The sequence below is a fragment of the Copadichromis virginalis genome, linkage group LG5 (assembly GCF_057382275.1).
Source record: "Copadichromis virginalis isolate Kocher_CV1m ecotype Utaka linkage group LG5, C_Virginalis_male_GT1.1, whole genome shotgun sequence".
NCBI lineage: Eukaryota > Metazoa > Chordata > Actinopteri > Cichliformes > Cichlidae > Copadichromis > Copadichromis virginalis.
The window spans coordinates 39,059,187-39,080,415 of NC_140622.1; the positions used below are offsets into that span (position 1 = coordinate 39,059,187).

At 40.2% G+C, this 21,229-nt stretch overlaps 1 protein-coding gene across 1 annotated transcript in view; it reads left to right on the forward strand.

Moving 5' to 3' along the window:
* angpt4 (angiopoietin 4) overlaps positions 1-19,778 on the forward strand; it is a 71,705-nt gene extending 51,927 nt beyond the window's left edge. Inside the window, exons 2-10 of the mRNA XM_085457750.1 lie at positions 3,904-4,059; positions 4,136-4,257; positions 10,103-10,187; positions 10,568-10,715; positions 10,803-10,915; positions 11,225-11,326; positions 11,419-11,585; positions 12,318-12,451; positions 15,397-19,778. Of these exons, the coding sequence (XP_085313876.1) occupies positions 3,904-4,059; positions 4,136-4,257; positions 10,103-10,187; positions 10,568-10,715; positions 10,803-10,915; positions 11,225-11,326; positions 11,419-11,585; positions 12,318-12,451; positions 15,397-15,557 (1,188 nt within the window). The 3' untranslated portion in view covers positions 15,558-19,778. The remainder of the gene's footprint in view (positions 1-3,903; positions 4,060-4,135; positions 4,258-10,102; positions 10,188-10,567; positions 10,716-10,802; positions 10,916-11,224; positions 11,327-11,418; positions 11,586-12,317; positions 12,452-15,396) is intronic.
* The last annotated feature ends 1,451 nt before the right edge of the window (positions 19,779-21,229 follow it).

Sequence of the window (21,229 nt, forward strand, 5' to 3'; positions counted from 1 at the left end):
GGCTCTGCTGGTTGGACTGCGCAGCAGCCAGGTGGAGGTTTTGGCTTTCATCAAACTTTTATCTGCACGACATCTCAGGAAGCAGAGCAGGAGGGAGAAATGAACCGGCTCGTTCCAGCTATTTTCTCCTTTGCTGATTATTTGATTAAGTTCTCGCTGAGACAAAGCATCAGATTTTTCCCCTCTCTCTTTAGTCCAGGTTAGCTCGATTTACTCTCTCACACTAAAGTCCCTAAGAAAGGCCATTCGAATTTGTGACCGCTCCGATAGGCATCTCCCCACTTGTAAAATCATTTTCTGATTGAACAGAGCGATGCTTGTTCAATCTGAATCCGAATTGAAGCAGACTAAACATAATAGCACTGGAATCACTTTAATTGGTTAGTGAAAATGAGTAATAGTGGCGTCAGCATGCGTGAAGAATGATGAACATGATAAGGTCAATCAACCAGGATAACATCGGAAGCTGATGGGAATAAAAGCATGAAAACATTGCTGAAAATCAGGCGGTACTTATTAAAAATGAATCACCTGTCAGTGTTTAGCAGTCATAACAAGTGAGTTAAAGCCAGAGTCTGAAGCACTTTTTACACATGAACTCGTTGGCAGCATCAGGAAGGAACAATTTTCCATTATGGAGAGTATTTAAAATGAAAGAAAATTTATTATTGACACATAATCAGGGGCATAGTCCGGGTTATCAAAGGTGGGGAGGGATCCACAGGAAATCATAAGATTTGTCATATATGCATACACATGTTTTAATGAAAAGGGGTGATGCAAATATTAAAATGTTGATACAAAAGGTCTGATAATAGGTAACTAAAGCTTTAAGATAAACAGCATGGAGTGCAATAATAATAATAATGGATTGCATTTATATAGCGCTTTTCGGGGCCCTCAAAGCGCTTTACATTTCCACTATTCATTCACTCTCACATTCACACACTGGTGGAGGCAGCTACAGTTGTAGCCACAGCTGCCCTGGGGCAGACTGACAGAAGCGAGGCTGCCATATCGCGCCATCGGCCCCTCTGGCCATCACCAGTAGGCGGTAGGTAAAGTGTCTTGCCCAAGGACACAACGACCGAGACTGTCTGAGCCGGGGCTCTTTGAGCCACGATCGCCCCCAATATTTATGAAATACTGTGGAACAGATGAAGAAAATAGCACAAATACTTAAATAAATTACATTAAACTGATTTCAGGAAAGTCTTTAAGGAAATGTAATCACTTACACTACAGTCCTATCCATGCTCTGCCTGGTGATACTGGTCTCTTTTTAAGATTAATAGTACTTTAGCCAATGGAACTGGTGTCTCCAACTTGTCTTTTGTTGGCATTTGTTTATCATTATATCAAAAACTAGTTAATTTAGTTTGATCTAAAGTCTAATTTTGATCAGGGTTCATGTTTTTTTAATCATTTCTTGAAATCCTGGCATTGCTTAAACCCATGTTCATAGATTTTGTCCATGTGCTCGACCCAATCACCTGCACACGATGCTCATGTATGCTGATGTATTGACTTGAGCACATGAGATTATCCCTGCGATTCATTTCTTGATTTTTTAGGGAAATACAGACATTCATGTGCTTTTCAAGATGAAGCATCAAGCTGATTTTCAGTTTAGGCAAAGTAAATCTGTTTTCTCTCCAAACACGTTTTTTAAAAATATCTGTGCAAAAATGTGATAATGAAACACAAAAGAAACAATGATGCCAAACCACAACTAACTTTAAACACTAGTTAAACCTTTGAAAAATGTCACTATTGGGAATAACAAATTAGGTTTTGCAACGAGACCCCTGCAAGAAAAGTGATCTACACCAGAGCCAAATGTGCTCTGGGCACTCTGGCCTGAACTTTGCTCCGCTGGTTACTGGCCGTCCCACTGGGACCAATCTGTTTGTTGGTCCAGCGGTATATTTATCAACTCCTTCTTCTCAGTGGCACTGACATCCTGAGGACGTGGAGACTGAGGCACGAATGGATGGCTGGATGGATAGATTATTTATTTGTCGGGGTTGAAGATTACAGCATGGCAGTGCGAGCTGGCACGGGTTGATATTCCCAGAGATGGAGAGTCCTGCGTCTTTATATACCAGACCCCCTGACATGTTTTATTAACATGTTTGATTTGGTGAACTTGATACACTGAGTGGGTGGCTTTCCAGAATAAAACAACTCACTGCTGAACTGTGGAAAGACTCAGCACAAGTCATTTTATTTTAGCTGTGACGTCAAATTTACTCATTAGCTTTTCATCACATACTCGTCTTTTCTGTTTTATTGGCTCTGTGTCTTTTTACCCATGCATTGCCCTGCACCTGTACGAACACTCGTGGGTTCCAGATGATGAATCCCAGTGATTGTAGCTGAGACAGACACTCAGCAAATACTGAATAGTATACTGGGATAACACCAAAAATGGCAGTTTCCCCATCAGTGTCCCCGAAGAGCAAATCAACAGCAAAAATGAACAAGTCGTCCACGACTAAGTCCAAGTTAGTCCAGTTCAGGCTGTTAAAGTCTTTAATCCAGCAGAAATGTTGTGAAAAGACAAAAGTGAAGCGTTTATGGGAGGACACTCGCCAACATCGTGAATGTTTTCTGGGCATTATAAAGGACTAAAAGTGGATCACGCCAAGTAATAAAAACAAAGGCTCTTAAACTGTTACCCTCACAGATAATAATAATATCGGATCCTTTTCTTAAATAAACAAAAAGTCCAATATTTTAATTTCCTTTCATTAGTTGCTTTTGTCTTTTTCTAGGACGTCTAGGACTAAAATCTGATGGTGCTGCGTTCATATTTATGCAGAAATTTGCAATACTTCAGCTGCTCTGGATCCTGTGGGTTGAACATTGGTTCCTCATTGGGTTGGCTCATCCTACAGGGTTTCAGCCTCAGTCCTGAGTCACTGGCTTGAATACTGTGTGCTGTTTTTCTTAAAGCTGTTAGCATGCTGATTACCACTACAAACTTGAAATACTGGAAGGGTTTGTGGTTGGAGGGTAGGGGTTTATAGAGCGTGCAGGATAGAGGACATGTTGTTCTCTTGCTGTATGATCCACAATATTCTAATTTCACTGTACTATTGTACGAAGTATGACTGTGCAATAAAGAGTTATCTTATGCTCCCGAGTTTGGACTCACTGATCTCATGTTTCTGGCCAAGAAGCTTGTTTTAATGCATCCAACTAACAGCTCCGTGTTTTATTGGTGGGATGCAGTTTTATGTTGGAATGCTGTGTTTTTCCTCCAAACACTTCTCATTCCAAATCAGAAACTTTTAATCTAATTTAAACACAAAACATTGTTCAGCCTTGTTCACATGACTTCAGCAAACTGCAGAAAGGCACCAGTGATCTTTTTAGAGAGCAGAGGCTTTTCATCTTGATGCTCAGTGTCGTCTTGGTTCTGAGAGACTCATTTTAGATGCTACAAGTTACTCCAGGGCAGGCTTGGCCAACTCCAGGCCTCAAGGGCCGGTGTCCTGCAGGTTTTAGATCTCACCCTACACACCTGAATCAAATGATTAGTTCATTCCCAGGCCTCTGGAGAACTTGACATGTTGAGGAGGTCATTTAGCCATTTAAATGAGCTGTGATGGATCAAGGACACATCTAAAGCCTGCAGGACACCGGCTCTCGAGGCCTGGGTTTGGACACCACTGCTCTAGGGTCAGCTGTACTATAACACACCTCATTCTTGAAGGGATCTCTGTTGTCATTAAAATCGTTTAGTTTGAAGTCAGTCTGTTTGATTCTGGGTGGATGACTCCGCTGTGATGACTGGATGTGCACTGGATGGATTTCTTTGTGTCTCTTGTTTTACTTCTCATCTTCCTCTCATATAACAGACTCTGACACCTTGTGTTTCCCTTTCGTTGAGTGCAGTTGGAGAACTTCCTTCAGAAGAACAACAGGCGTGACGTTGCCAACATGCAGTCGCATGTCGTTCACAACCAAACGGCCACGATGCTGGAAATCGGCACGAACCTGCTCACGCACACAGCAGAGCAGACACGCAAGCTCCATGTGGTCGAAGCAAAGGTAAGGAGCTGCCAGTGAACCTGTCATCTGAAAACAGACTTTTGTGAGTTTATTCTCTGTTTTTGTGTCTCATCAGGTCCTAAACCACACATCTCAGATAGAGATAAAGCTTCTGGAGAATTCTCTGTCCACCAACAAGCTGGAAAAGGAACTGTTACTGCAAACTTCAGAGATCAGCCGGCTGCGAGATAAGAACAGGTGGGAAATGGTTTTGTTCTGTCAGCGTCTGCGTAGGTGGAAATGAATCATAAAACCAATTTAAAATCACTCTGAGTAAAGACAACGGCTAAAAGGACTACTTTTTCTACAATCGAATGCTTGTACACGGTTTGTTCTGACTCAGAATTGGCCTTTGGGGGACATTTGATTAACAAAAACATCTGCTGTCAGTTAATCGAGTTAATAAAACCTCGGTTAACAAAACTGGTTAAGAAACAAGAATAATACAGGAAGGGATTGAAGCCTCTTGGAGTGAGGCAGGATTTCTTTTTTCTGTAGAAGAACAACTCGGCAATAGTGAAGTTAGCACATCACAACCTTTAAAAGCAGCCAAGTGATCATGTGAGACTGACATCATACGCTTCTACGACAGAGACATGTCGCAAAGTAGCCGAACCTCATATAACCTCCTTTCTAACACTAATAAAGAGCACAGCTTGCAAAAGGAACATCATATTGTATTCATTAAGACTCCAGCTAGCAGCTGACCCTATAAAGTCACTGAGGTCATAGATCAGGTTAGCCTGAGGGTAGTTTTCCCATGCACTTTTATAAAACTAGACTTCTTTTGGCGTCAGAGAAATGAATCTGGGTTTGAGGCACTTCAGCACTGACTTTACTCTCAGAACTGGAGACTATGTTTATCTTTTATATACTATGACCTCATCAGGATCCCAATGTTATATTTTGTCAAAACATAATGAAACTGATTGGATAATATGTGTATGACTGATGAGCTTTTCTAGTAGCTATTAATACATTTTTCGTTGCCCTCATAAAAATAAAGCCATTTTTTAATGAAAATGTAGCTGAAATATATCGAATCAAATGTTCATTTATGAAAATGATCATTAAGAAAAAATAGGTTTGCTGTAAACTGAATGTATACCAATCAAGTAAATTTAATTTTATCAGATTACATTATATTTTATATTTTACATTCTACTTCTGTTATAAATTACATATAAAAATGTAAATTTTTTAAAAAGCAAAAGTCAGTATTTTGGGTGTAAATCTTTGTTTCAAGTGTTCCTGAAATCAAACAAACAAAAATATTCTGACTGAAGGTTTTACTTGTTTTATGACAAGTTTGGGTAAAAAGGTGGATTTATTTTGCTATTTTCTTAGTATAGTTAGTAGAGGTTTTGACAGACGTCAAACACATTGTGTGTTCTTGTATTTATTACAGGTGGTCTAATACATTTAATAAGCACTGTATATATAAGCACTGTATATTCACCTGTTTGCAGTTTTATGTATTTGGAAGTCAAGTATTTATTTTTTCATGTTCAGATGATGTCGTTGGATCAGGCTTTGTGTGCTCGGTGCTGCAGCCCCCCGTGGGCTCCTGCACTGTGCTTGCTGGGTCTTTCTTTCTTTTTTTCTTTTCCCTCCCCCTGGTCTTGTCCGTTATGGTTGTAATGATCCAAAATAAAAAAATACCAATAAAATTCTAATAAAATGTGACTGTCAAGTGCACCATTATAACAAATGCCGTAATGCTCCACTTGTGAAAGTAAATCTGTTTGGCATTCAGAAAACAGTTCTGATTGCTACACTGCCGGACACGACAAAAAAAAGACTGGAGAAGGCTTATATACATTATTTTTTGCAGTGCACACGAGGTAGCTGACAGATTTAGCATTCCTGCTACATACTGGATCTGCTTCTAGACATGATGTCAAAATGTTGCTTCTTCAACAGCGTGCGTCCATGATCAGCCTCTTTAATAGTGGCATATTTCTGAGATTTCCCCCGAGACAGATCAACATCTAAAACATATTCTGTTGCAGTCTGACAGGAAAAAAGACGAGCAGCTTATCAGTGACAACATCTGAAATACAAGCAAATCATCGCAGCGACGTAAATATGTCCTCAGCTGTTACTGCAAGACGCAGAAATATTTGGAGACACAATATTTTTGTCATTTTTCATTGTGAGGTGAACTTGGACCGTGCACTGTGCAGTAAAACATGCAGAGCAATTATCGAGCATGTTTACAGTAACAGACAAACAGAGTGCGGGTGTGTGAGACTGTGGTGCAAGGGGAACATTCGCTGATGATCAGCCACAACATCAAAAGCACAAAGAAGTCGATAACAAATCAGTAACATTGATCATCTCGTTATCGTGAGATGTTCTGCTGGGAGCCCATCGTCCTGGCTTTCATGTGGATTTTACTTTGACACGTATGAAGGAAATAAGGCGATGAGACCTTTCTAAACAAATGTAGGTGTCATGTTTGGTCCAGATACAGAAAATGGGCAACCAAACCAGTCTGACAATGCAATCAAAGAAGAGCTGATAACATGTCAGATGACATGATACAGATCTGAAATCTGTTAAAGTCCCAAGTTGGACTTTATCCAGCTTCATCTTCAAACTGAAGCCAAAGTAGATTGCATCACTGAACACATTATTAGCAACCGTGTCTAAGTTTGTGTCAACAAAACTGACGTCTTTGTGTCTTTTGTGCCCGATTGCTCCTGATTTCTAGGAGTAGAGACTTCTAGAAATCCTGAAACCATAAACACCCACACAATACATTTTTGGCTCGCATACTTTTGAGACCTCAGTAAAACAGCTGTCTGAATCTACAAGAGTACATAAACTTTGCACACACATTTTAACACACACATTCACAAACACCACTTCACTCATGCTGCACAAACCACAGCGATCAGTGGCTCCCCATCAGTCCACACCACATTAGCGTTTCCCCGTTCATGTGCGGGTCAGCATGTTGAAGTGATCAGAAGCAGAAGCTGATAGTGTGTTTCAGCTCCTAATGTGACCAAAGTCTCACCTGCTAATGTAGAATAACATCAGTCATCGCTGTAAACGAGCTGCATGATACAGCATGATGGTGGTTCACGTCTGACTTATGTCAGCTACACCTCTCAGAAAGTGGACGTGTGGTTGTAAGATTCATATTCACGTATTACAGAACTACAGCAGAGTATTGAAGCCTAAATCTTTTGATATCAGTTTACTTATTTATGTAGAAAGTGTGTAAGAAATAAGTGTTTACTGTATACTACTGTATACTAAATTAAATTCTATTCTATTTTATTTATACAGTGCCAATCACAGCAGCAGTCGCCTCAAGGCGCTTTATATTGTAAGGTCGACTCTCCAATAATACACAGAGAAAAACCCAACAATCATATGACTCCCTATGAAATACCACTTTGGCGACAGTGGGAAGGAAAAACCCTTTTAACAGGAAGAAACCTCTGGCAGAACCAGGCTCAGGGAGGGGCGGGGCCATCTGCTGTGATTGGTTGGGGTGAGAGAAGGAAGACAGGATAAAGACAGGCTGTGGAAGAGAGACAGAGGTTAATAACAATGTTAAATGACATTATGTGTCAAATTTTTAATCTTAAAATCTAAAAAACTGCAGAATTAATGGTCCTTTGAATCAGCCTCAAGAGACTGTATGGTTGGCTACTTAGCATGCTAACACGCTAATCTCTGACGGTAAAGACACGAAATCTTATTGTGGAGCATTTAGCTGAGTGTTTTGTTAAAAAAACAGATGTTATGAGTGAGGCGTGGATCTGACAAAGACACTACATCAGGGATGGGCAACTCCAGGCCTCGAGGGCCGGTGTCCTGCAGGTTTTAGATGTATCCTTGATCCAACACAGCTAATTCAAATTGCTGAATCACCACCTCAACATCTCTTGACGTTCTCCAGAGGCCTGGTAATGAACTAATCATTTGATTCAGGTGTGTTGACCCAGGGTGAGATCTAAAATCTGGAGGACACCAGCACTCGAGGCCTGGAGTTGGCCACCCCTCCACTGCATGATCACATGGATGCAGTCTGTCAATCACAACGGGTGTCCCGTCCTTCTCCACACTAACTGGGACCATCGTTTGCAAAATGAACATCATATTACATCTAATAAGACTTGCAACGCAGTGATTGAGCCCATAGTGCCACCAGAAAGGTGTTTATCAAGACAGAAGTGAGAAGTGGTCAGTTGGATTTTTATTGCCTGGCTGTTTGGTGGCTTTGGTGGAACCAACAGCCGTGATCAACACTAATGTACAGTGTAAGACCATGAGCATGGGTGTTGGATCCACATGGAGAAACTTTGACCCTTCAAAGTCTGAGTCTTCCTCATCAGCTATTTAATACTATATTTAAAAGAAGTGTTCTGATAATGGCTGCCAGCAGTTAGTGTGTATTCAGCATATTTTCACCACATAAGTCACTTAGATGGAGCTTATTTGTAGAAACATTTAAAAGAAGATAACATTTTTCCACTGGACTCCTGCAGACCAACGCACTCTTAGCGAGTTTGAACTAGAAGTTCAGCCACTTCGAGTGTCCCACGTTCCCCTCTGAAACTCCTGCCACTCCTTCATCGGGTTTCATTCATTTGGCTCATACTTTGTTGACCCAACTGTGGGCTGGAGTCTATTTTCAGCAGCTCTACTGCTGGTTCAGCTGCACAGATAACGAGAACTGTGGTCTGATCTGGCACCAGAAATGATGGTCGCAATATTAATCTTTATTTCGCTGCTGCAGCTTTGCTAATGAGACGGAGTAATTCGGGAGGTAAAAACTCCGCTCCATCAAAAACAGAATAGAATATAGTCTTTCAGACCACCTTAATGTTTTTATCAAGATTTTGCTGCTCCTGCTCTTCACTTGGATGTAATTAGGATTTCTCAGGAAAGCCTTGATTTCTTCCTCTGTCCTATGCTGCTTGTTTGCATGCGTGTAAAGCTATTACAAGGGTAGAAATCGTGACTGAATAAAGTGAGCTGTTCCAGAACCCTTCTAGTTTACATTTTGGTTTTGTAAGTGTGGAATCTCCTGGGCCCTTTTCCATTATTTCTTTACAAGTGTTTGTGTAACACCAGGCCTGCAGCACTAGAAAGGCAGCTTTTCTCTTTGCATCTGAAAAAGAAAGAAAAAAACAACCTGCACAAAAACTTGATCTCCCAAAAAATAATATTAGTCCTCAGGTTTTAAAAGACTCATACAGACAGTGGAATTTGTGCGATCTTGCAAATATCACAGAACAATTACTGACTCACATCTGAACTGTGAGGCAAACTGCGAAACCGCGTGCAGCGAAGGACACCAGCATCTCTTATGTTTAAGGAAGCTTCTTATTTCTGTTGTGATGATATTACTGAGTCTCATTTTTCCTTAGTACAACAAAAAATAGTGTGACAGCAGAGTTTATAACAGAAAGCCTTTGTATTCACATTTCCAGATATGAAAAATTTAAATCTAAGTGCAACGTATAAGAAAAAATATAGCAGAGGAGCAGAATGAGAAGCATGAAGTGATGGACTCTGTATGCAAACCCAGTTAGGATTTTCAGCCTGTGCATCACCCAAAACCCTCCATCACCACAGTTCAACATGACTCTTGATAAAACTATTAAAACGTCACCATTACTCTCGTCCTCTGACGGGATGACTGAGACTGTTATTCATTCAAGAATAAAGAAAATAAACTTTTGTCTAAAGTGAAGTCTCGTTTTATTTCCTGAGATTTTCTTCTGTTTTTCTTTTTGTTGCTTTGTTTTGCACTTTAGGGCCACGGCCGTCTAACCTGGTTAAAAGCAGACAGCATGCATAGAGCTGATAACACACATGAGTCAGAAAACTCACAGCAGAGCATTTTATTAACTTTGTTGGTTGTATCATCAAAACACAAAGATCTACTTTGCCTTTGACTTGTGTAAATTATGCAATCAAAGCATTTTTGCAGTTTCTTTGGTTTACTTTATGGGAAAAAGCTCTGAAACAAAAACTGTGCTGCTGTGAGCTGAGTTGTTTTTTTCTTTTGTTTCAGTCATTTGGAGAGCAAAGTTCAGATGTTGGAGTCTAAGCAGCGAGGAGAGCTGGAGGACATGAGGCAGGAGAAGAATAGACTTCAAGTTAGTAAACCTTTGTAATTTTATATATCACCATCAGAAACATTTTTAAGTTTATGAAATCAAATATCAACATGGATTTTTGCCTCACGTGATATTTGTAAGCCCAAGTGGTTTAAAAACCACAAGCTTCTAAACTTGAGTGATAAATGTTAATTATAGAGTTTTAAGCACGTAGATGATGATTTCACTGCTGTAATCTGGGCTGTCTTGGCGAGGGAAAGTCAAACATTACAAGAAATGTTAAAATCTGTAAAACTGTTAAATCATTAAAAGTAAAAAGTCAAAGTAAAGAACAAAAAAGTACATTTTCAAGTCTGTGGGGATGTAGAACCAAAAAGTAGAAAGTGCTTAAACAGCAGTGAAACTTTTTTCTGGCTCAGTCCGTCATCAGGACTCAGATGGCGGCCATCGAGTCTTTAGAGAGGCGGCTGAGAGTCGCCAGCACCAACAACACCGCCCTGCAGAGACAACAGACGCAGCTGATGGAGTCTGTCCACACGCTCCTTAACATGGTGGCTAGTACTACAGGTACACACACACACACACAGGTACACATGTAGTATTTTTCACACAGTACATTTATATTTCTCACAATTTTCTGGCGTTTTGATGTAGCAGCGCCTCCCAGGAGCCAGATGTGGAGGGACTGTGCAGATGCTTACAAGGCCGGTCACTATGTGAGCGGCCTGTATCACATCTACATCGGCAACAGGACTGAACCTGTGCAGGTAACGCCTCAACAGCAAACATGTGCAAACATTTTTGTACATTAAAATGTTTATAAAATGGCTTTAACAGGAGTTTTCTTATCAAACTCCTTTTTTGTCATCTGTTTCCTGCTAGCTAACAACTGCCCTTAAAAATCAGCTTCAACGATTATGTTTAAATGACCTCAAAATGTTCAACAGAAAGAGAAACTGTCTTTATATTCAAGTGTCTTTGTATTTAGAATAATGTGATTCTAATAGTTACAGTTAATATAATTTAAATCATCATTGGTAGTTAATGATCAGTCATTTCTGTTTCTCCCCCTGAAGGTTTACTGTGACATGGAGACGAGTGGTGGAGGCTGGACAGTCTTCCAGAGACGGTTTAATGGCAGCGTGGACTTCCAGAGGAGCTGGAGGGAGTACAAAATGGTGCGTTTGTGTCACAGTCACCAGGATTTATCTCAGTCCCAAAGTTTGAGTTATCAGTGTAAGGAGTGCTCCTCTTATGATTCTCCCTGCAGGGTTTTGGGGACGTGTTGGGCGAGTACTGGATGGGTAATGAAGTTTTGCACCTGCTGACCAATCAAGGTGTCTACTCTATGAGGGTGGAGATGATGGACTGGGAGGGAAACTCCGCCCACTCCCACTATGACCGATTTACACTGACCAGTGAGCGACAGCAGTACAGGTACAACCGCAGTCCAAACACACACACACACACAGTGTTTTACTTTAATGTTTTTAGAGTTTATTTTTACTATAATAATGAAAATAAAAAGCTGCTGATTACATCTGAAGGCGTGTATAACATTCAAACTTGAACAGACTAATATTGATTGTTTTGGAAATACTGCTGTGTTTAACTCTGCGATTTATTTTCCTGCTATTAATTATAATTAAATTGTTAATGACATGGTGAGACCACAGATTCATAAGCCCCAAAAATGATGTCCTGAAATTGTTGATCTTGTCAGCTGAGGAAATGAGATGCTGCATTATTCAGAGTGTCTGTGGGGAAAAAAACACTTTATAATTTATTAGTTGTGAAAATTGCTGTTAATTTGATGAAAACTGATAACACTGCAGCTCAGCTTGGGGAACTGTTTTTGGCATGCTTCAGTGAGTGGATGCACTCGTCTGTGATTGTGTTGAGCAACAGAAAGATTTTCACACAGCTTTATAAAAACACCTTATGGAATTCCATTAATTCCATAAAGCCGGTCCCATGGGTGGTCAGAATTCAGTGTATTCCATAAAGGACCAACACACTTGGTCCTGCCAAAAACAGAGTCACCAGATGGTGATCCGCTGGATTAACTGCCTCATAGATGTACTGTAAATACGTCCTGTCTACAAGAAAAGATTAAATCAGTGTTTGTTTCATCAGATCTTGTCCTCCTGTGTGTCTCCTCTCCCTCAGGTTGTATCTGAGAGGTTACAGTGGCACAGCAGGGAAGCAGAGCAGCCTGACCACCCACGGGTCCGGCTTCAGCACCCGAGACAAAGACAACGACAACTGTGAACACTGCAAATGTGCCATGATGCTCACTGGAGGTAGAAGCTTTTCTGTTCGTCAGCAGTTTAAAGCAAACAAATGAAATAAACGAGATTATGTATTGGAAATACTCCATAAAGTTGAGATACTAAGATATTTTTGAGAAAATAGAAACACTGCATGCATTACATGGACAAAAGTTCTGGGTCATCCCACCTACAGGAGCTGCTTGGCCATAAACGTGGGGCCTTTTACGCACTCTGTGACCCCGCTCTGAAACTTTACATGCTCTCACACTTCATGGCTGAGTTCCTGTGATTCGTAAACACTTCCACTTAACAACACAACTTACAGCCGGTCATGGAAGACCTAGGAGGATCGTGGAGCCATGTTTGAAACCATGGAGCATGTTTCAGTGAGCTCTTTAGAACAAGCCCGTCTTTCACAAATGTCTGTAAAGGCATAGATAGGTACATGATTTTATACACCTTTAGCACGTGGGCTAAAAACACCTGAATTAAAAAATAATAAGGTTCAGTTCAAATTTATTTATAAAGCACAAAATCACCGCAACAATCACCTCAGCATTCTTGGATGTAGTCTGTGTGTTGCAAAGACACAATTTGACTTAAAACCATGAAAACCATGAAACAACTGGATACATTTATTGAACGTTTACTACTGACATAACAAATAAAACACACATGATGATTCACAAATACATTGTTTGCTGTTTGCAGATCAAAATTAGCAGTGTTTTCCCCCAAAGTTCTGCTCTTTCAAACATCTGTCCCCATCATCTTTCACTGCACCACCCTTCATCTCACGCCAACGCCAAGACAAACAGCTCTTTAGACTCCCCTCGATTGGCTGTGAATTAACTTAATCGTTTCGGCAAAACGTCAAGTCCTTTGAGAAAAAGACGCCAGTGGTCACCATTAGACAGTGAGTCATTTAAAATCACAGCAATTTACTGAGTGAAAGAGAAACGGTGACACAGACGAAATAAGAAACCGAGGGGAGTAACAGTAAGGAGAGAGACGAAGAACAGACAAACATGTACAGCTACAGTTTTCTCTCACGGAGAAATTTCAGTCAGACTTTGAAAATGACCCCCAAATATGGAAATAATATAAACTTTCTAAAAGAAAAAAAACATCCTGAGATCAGGAATTAAAGTATTATTTTCGGACACGTGTCACTTATTTACAAAACTGAGAAACAGATCCCAGTGGGTCCCCCTGCTGACATTTTATTGCTTTTATAGTCACTGTTAAAAACTTTTTATGTTTGTCAAACATTTCTAATTGTGTGCAGGCTTAGAACAAACATAATTATAAATCTAAATGGAGCTTAAACAGAAATGTGTCCTGTTCTGTGTCCTGTACTGAGGAAACTCTACAGATATGAGTCTTGTGTGATTATTTCAGAATGACATTCTCAGTACTAAACAAATATCAGAGAGGACATGCCACTCACTCAAAAAGCACTAGCTGTATATCAAAGACGGCAGCCACAGTGACATCACACACTGGTTTCTAGACTCTTTAAAACTTTGACCAAAATCAATGCAGGGAACTGTTCTACTTTCTATTCTTCCCTTTCAATAGAAATTAAGTGCAAATTGGCTTTAGGGCAGCAGAGGGCGCCCGTGAGTCAGTGACACTGACTCAAGTGGCACTTCAGTATTGTGGTGAACATTTATGTGTGTGAACATATTTATTGGCAAGCTCAGTTAGCAAGCTGCTTTCAAAAACTTTATGGGTGCATCACAAAAATACAGATATCTGCTAATATCTGCTCAGGGGATTGGGAAGCTCATCTGTAACCGGAAGGTTGCCAGTTCGATCCCCCTGCTGTCTCTGTCCTGGTCGTTGTGTCCTTGAGCAAGACACTTTACCCTACTGCCTACTGGTGTTGGCCAGAGGGGTCGGTGGTGCGATATGGCAGCCTCGCTTCTGTCAGTCTGCCACAGGGCAGCTGTGGCTACACCTGTAGCTGCCTCCACCAGTGTGTGAATGTGAGAGTGAATGAATAGTGGTATTGTAAAGCACTTTGGGTGCCTAAAAAAGCGCTGTATAAATGCACTCCATTAATAAGTGCTAAAAAACAAAGAAACAAACAAAGCTCAAACTTCTTTAACCATCTATTAGTGCAGCTAACTGCACAACAAGACACAACCTAACAAGCAGCAAACTAGCAGAGTTGCGACAACCAGCACACCTGTCAATCAAAGAAACTGACATTTGAAAACATGGGTTACATATTTATGGTAACTCGTCACAAACGTGCTCTGTAATGCTATAAAGAATTAATGAGCACTTTGGGAGCGTGACCCAATCACAGTGGATGAGACGCCGTTCTTTACCTGTTAGTAGATTTTCACAGATCATTTCTGTTTTTCAAAGCAGAACTTTTCTTGTTTTTATGCTCATGTTGTTTTAATGTTTGCAGCCTTCATCTTTGTCTTTATGGTAGTCAATGCATGTAGTCGATAGACGCTTTGAAACTCACCCCACGTGATGCCACTACGCCAATCAAATGCTTTATTCAGAAAACTCAAAGGAGGAGACGAGACGTGAGACGAGGGATTTAAATGTGACTTGGTTCACACATGAAAGGTAGTTAAGGAAAAATAAGAAAAGGGAAAATCAAACTACACTTTTTCATTATTTTAAGTTGAGCACTTTTTTGAAAACAACTTTTTTTTTTAAAAATTTAATTTATTTTTTTTAATACAAACTTTATTTTACTTGAAACGATTAAAGACCCACAGTTCATTATAAAAATATTAGTAAACATTGTTGAAATAATGTTGAGTTGTTTTCTCTAATTGGACCTAAATAAAAACATCTGGCAGGTTCACATTAGCTGTCACTCCTCCATTCAAAATATGCTTCAAGTGCTCCTAAAGTAAAATTGTACCACTGCAGTCTGCTTGTTTTATTACTGCATTAGTGTTATTAGTTGGCTTTTGTTTCTCACTCCCTCTTGCCTCCATCAGGTTGGTGGTTTGATGCCTGCGGTTTCTCCAACCTAAATGGTGTGTACTACTCCATCGGCCATAACATCAGGAAGCTTAACGGCATCAAGTGGCACCACTTCAAAGGTCCCAGCTACTCTCTGCGCGCCACCTCCATGATGGTACGACCCTACGACTTTTAAAGGCACCTTTCACCCTCCACAATGGTTTGATCCAACGGAGCTTAAATACCACAGCGGTATCGACCTTCAACTCCTCCGAAATACCATCCTAATGATAGCAAAGCTTCAAAACAATGGCTCCCACCTTCACCACCATCATGGTACAACCCTAAAACACCTCTTGGATATGATATGGTACAGCCCTGAACTGAGGAAATAGTGACTTTAAAACAATAATGGTTAAAGTCATGTGACTCGTGAGGACCTTGTTTGTTACATGTCTCCTGGACTTGTTTTCATAACCAAGGATCATATTGAGGAAAATAAGGGATGGATCATGTAAGAAAATATCTCGTCTGCTTGAAATGTGATTGTCCTTTAAATATGATGATAACGACACACATTTTCAGCCAGTCTGTGCTGGAAGCTATTAAAATGGTTGTGCTGGTTTGTACACATGAGAAGTGCCAAAAGTGTTCACCCACACAGCCAGCCAGTCGCTTGAGACGTGGGTTGGATTGTTGCTTTTGGGTTGGAAAAGGTACACTCTGTGGTACTCAGTCACTCCACCCCGGCTGGTACAGAAAGGGTGACTGAGGGGTTTCCAGAGCTGGAGCATACTGGCAGCTTCACGGTACTTTCCTATATGACATTTGAGAATGTGTTTAATGGTAAAAGGCATGAATGTGGACCCTCATAGCTCACCTGGTAGAACAGGCATCGTTTCTACTGAAGGATGAGTTCGCTACTGTAGCCTGGGCTGCCCCCATTAAACTGTCACTGTCTAATAAAGACTGTAAATAGGAATAAATAATATTATCCACAAATCTGAATTGAAATCTGTGGCTAGCATGAAGGTGTTCACCTACTTTTTTAGGAGGGAATACGAGATTCTCTTTGATGTTATCAGTGTGTTTATAGTGCCACTATCTATGACCGGCACCGAAACACAGACAAGATTTAGATAGCTGATGTCCGTGTCTATGGGAGGTGCTACGGCCTCTGGCTGCCATATCACCTTCCCATGGACCCAACGTCTGCTTCTCAGATCTGTTGAGATGAGGACAGTCTGCACCAGCACAACAATGGAAAAGAGGTTTGAGTGATTGGCTGGTTTTTGGTCTTTGGTGAGCAATTGCATTACATGTGCCATGTGGAAGCACTGCAACATGTTAATCAACAAACCAGATATTTCACAGACAGTGATTGTTTGTTAACAGATATCAAAAGACTGGAGAGACTGCAGATTTCTGAAAATGTACTTTCCAGATGGTACACAGGGCAGCAAATTATACAAACCCATCATTTTTGTAGGGTGATTGTGAAACCTCAGCGCTAGTGTTTTGGTCCCTGCCATATTGGGCTCTTGCAGCCAGAAGTGGCCATACTTGGATAAAAGGGTGGCGTTCTGAGTTACCAATTCCTGGAAATCTTGGTGAGGAGCTTCATCTCTCAAACAGATCCCTGCAAATTGCTAACACACCATTCAAATACTAGAATTTCACTCATCAAAACTGGAGCGCAAACTTTTTGGACAGCCTGCACCACACAGCACGCCAGGCTATTAGTCAGATAATTGTCAGATCAAAACTGCTCCAACAGGGAGCAGGATGGCAAACATGATGCAGCGACTCTGAGCAGCAGCTCTATGACAGCTCGCAGCCACAGCAGCCTGCAAGCCTCCAAATACTGAAAAGGTGAGTTAGCAAAAAATATTTACAACCTTGTTTTTGTTGTAAGGACTGAATGACCTCTATGAGTTTGTCCTGTGATTTCTGTTGCTGCGAGTCTTTCTACAGAAAACGTCTATGTTTAAGAAAACGTTAATATAAGGCGAGAAAACAAGCAGTGAGGATATTGGAGTTTATTACACGGACAGCTTAATACTGAGAGATATGTGACTGAGCAAAGAGTGGAGTTGGCTTTCACAACCCACTTTTACTTGGACTGTTTTTAAAGGAAGCCAGCGTTTCCACATGTTTATCAACAATTTTATAAACGTGGACGCTAAAGCTGGTGTGACTGCCAGAACATGAATCAGATCAAACTGATGAAACCTGAGAGTCACGTTGAGGATTGATCTGATTAGCTGGAACAACATCAGGAACCACAGCGGATGATGTCCAGCAGGAGAAGGTGATTTTCTTCCCACTCACCTCCTTTGGGCGGTGGTGGACGGTCCATCCTGGGTCCTCGTGTGAGCCTGGACGTAATTGTGGGACGTCTTAGATGCCGAATCAGCACATCTCAGATTCTACTTACCGTGCACAGTGTTGATTGAAGCTTGTGCATCATAAATAGAGAATCATGCAGAGGCACGCAGCTGGAGAGACCCTGAACGCTCTGGTTTTCATTATTGGTCAAGAAATAATGGCAAGCAGATTGAGTTTTTTCATGAATAAGTAATCGCATGTTTGCATATGTCAACACTTAAAGAACTTTACAGGAAGAAAGGAGGCAAACAAAACGCAGATCAACCTTTTTCAGCTGTTTTTGTTTTGAACGATGAGCAAAGAAAAGAATTCAGTGAAAGTGAACTACACGCCAGTGATTTACCAGATTCTGAAGCAAAGTATTGTTGCTATAATTATCTTCCTAATACGAACAATATTGTTTTTTTGTCTCTTGTTGGTCTCTGCTCTTCATTACTGCACAAAAAAACAAAATTCCCATCGCTCTCATACAAACAATAAATGATTTACAAGATATGATTTTATGATTTCTGGTTGTGAATTTCTCATTTTCTGTCTCATGAAGGCGCTTTCAATCTGTGGGCCCCTGCAGCCGGGCAACCAGATAACATGCAGTGAAACTGAGGCTCCATTAAAATTGTGCAGTTGATACATTGTAGCTGCATGAACTGCAGCATCTATGGTCCACTTGGTGGTAACATGCAGTGAAAACATCATATTGATTAACACAAGGATAATGTCTCTGCTGAATGAGATCTAATGGGCTCACAGTGGTAATGTGCTAATTGCAACAGCTATCAGTCTGCCAAAGTAAACGTGTGTAATAATCATTTAAACACGAGCGTAAACTCAGTCAGTTCTGAAGTTCTCTACTTTTCACGCCGTTTAAAATTCATCAGAGTCCAACATCAGCAGAGCAACGCAGACACACGAGAGCAGAGATTCAGCACAGGATGATAAATCAAGCTTAAAATGTAATTATATAACTTATGTTCAGAAAATAAACACATGTTTTAATGCTAGCAGGTTGACATTTTTGTAATTAAAAGTCAACTTGGGTCATGTTTTTAATAAATAAAGGAAAAATGTTGTAGGAGTGTGGGGGCGTGAACATTTTTGGCTTCTGATGGGGGAGGCACGCCAGAAAACGTCTGAGAAACACTGATGTCATTCTTCTCATCTGTCAGACCGTGCAAACACACACACACACACACACACACACACACACACACACACACACACACACACACACACACGTAACAAGTTTTACATTAAACCATAAGTAACTGACACTAACTAAAACAGAGCTTGGAAAGAGGCGTCTGTCAAGAATTTCATTACAGCTTTCGTATCAGTTTTAGATTTGTTCTAGGTTGTGTGGGTGGGTGAGAAAATTCAATCCCGTGTCTTTGGTATTTGGTATTCAGGAGATGATTCTAACATATATATATAGATATATATATATATCTATATATATATGAACTAATCAGTTAACTTTTTTATGACACATATATGACACATTTTACTTTTTAAAAACATTTGAACATGTTATCACACAAACTACAAGAATGTTTAATGCTTCATTAAATTCAGTTACTACGAATTTGTGGTGGTTTGAGGCAGGAGTGCACTCTCAGTCAAACACCAAAGATCACAAATGAAATTCTTACCTGATCTCGTCTCCAGCAACCACAGCATTTCAGGTTTATTGTCATTATTATCATTAAAAAGTTAATTATCCCGACTTATTATTCTTGAGGAATTTGTGAAGACCATTAATTTGTTTGCAGTTTTTTGAAGTCTTTTAATGAATCCTTCTGATGTCATGGTCTTTATGGTCTTAAGATGCACTTTACAGGAGTGAAGCTGAGGGCGGGTGGAGTGTGTGGCTGGTGTCTCTGTTTTGTACAGGATGTTGTTCTGCAGTGAGGCTCGTTTAACAAGTTTCACTTTTCCAGGGTTAAACCTGTTTTTTATGTACTGCACACATGTAGTGATGCTTGTCCACTTAACACTGAACAGCCTGCAGCTGTACAATAAAGTATGTTATTAAAAACTGCTTTCACTGTGTGATGTTCCTCTTTGACCTGAAAGCACAATGACAGTAAATAATATTTTCAGTAAATACTTACAAAGATGTGCTTTTACATCTTATCATTTTAGAATGTACAGACTTTTGGTACTATGACCATTGGAATCTGTAGTTTAAGAAACTTTTCTTTGCAATTGAAATAATGTTGTTTTATCTCAATCCTGCATTTACTGAACTTATAGATATTAAATAACAACTATTTTTCTATAGATTTAAAATTAGCCTGAGAAAAATATCATTTGCATCATTCGTGTTTTTCAGGTTAGGGTAATAATCTCTCATCTCACATCAAAAAATATATATTATTATTCAAATTTCAGTGAACAGTTTAAACACCAAGTGAGAACAAACAAAATACAAGTAAAAGAAAATAAGTAGAGAATTTAAAATGCATTCTTATGGTTCATTAGTAATAATAATAATAATAATAATAATAATAATAATAATAGTAATAATAATAACTTACATAAACTAATGAATGATAAAATAAATGAATGAAGAACTTGCAGCCTTCTTAAATAAAACGTAAGTATTATGTTATTCTGATCTTATACTATAAATTGCTTTTCTGTTCTTATTTTTATTCATTTATTACATTTAATATTTATATAGTATTATACTACACAAGCTGTTAGGCTCCACAGGTGAACACTTCTTGGTCGCTGTTCTGTTTTCTAACCATTCTGTGTTGTTCTGCCTCCCTCTTGTGGTCAGACTGTGTTACTACAACAGCTAAATTTTGGTCAAAGGATCTGCATATCCTCCTTCATTACATCCCTAAATCTTTTCTGTGGTCCTCCTCTTTTGCTCCTGCCCAGCAGCTCCATTTTCACCATCCTTTATGTAATATATCCACTAACCCGCCTTTGCACATGTCCAAACTATCTCTGCCTCTCTAACTTTAGCGGTGTCTCAATTCAGGGGCTGCATCATTCGGAGGACCCAGGCTTTGCGGTCTATGTGGGCCGGCTCCTCCGAAGACCGAGAAGGCTGGAAGTGCGAGGCTGTGAAATGGGATGGTCACTGCAAACAAGAAGAGGCTCAGAGCAGATCCCTGGTGTAACCCCCAACCCCCAGCATGAATCCATGACCTGACACTCATAAAGCACACATCATCACTGTGTCACTGTCCTCCTCATACATGTCCTGCACCACCCTCTCACACACTTCTCTGCCACTCCTACCTTCCCCATAAAGTACCACAGCTCCTCTCTTAACATCTGTTTTCTCTGATCCACAAAGACTCAGTGAAGCACATTCTGATCATCTTAAAACTTCTACATCAACACTCTCAAAGCAAACATCACATCTGTAGAGCTTTTTCGCCGCATCTCACCCCCCAAAGTTATTCCCAAAGAGATCTAGTGGGGAAAGTCCATTGCCCTCTCTCATAGAAATTTCTATACATC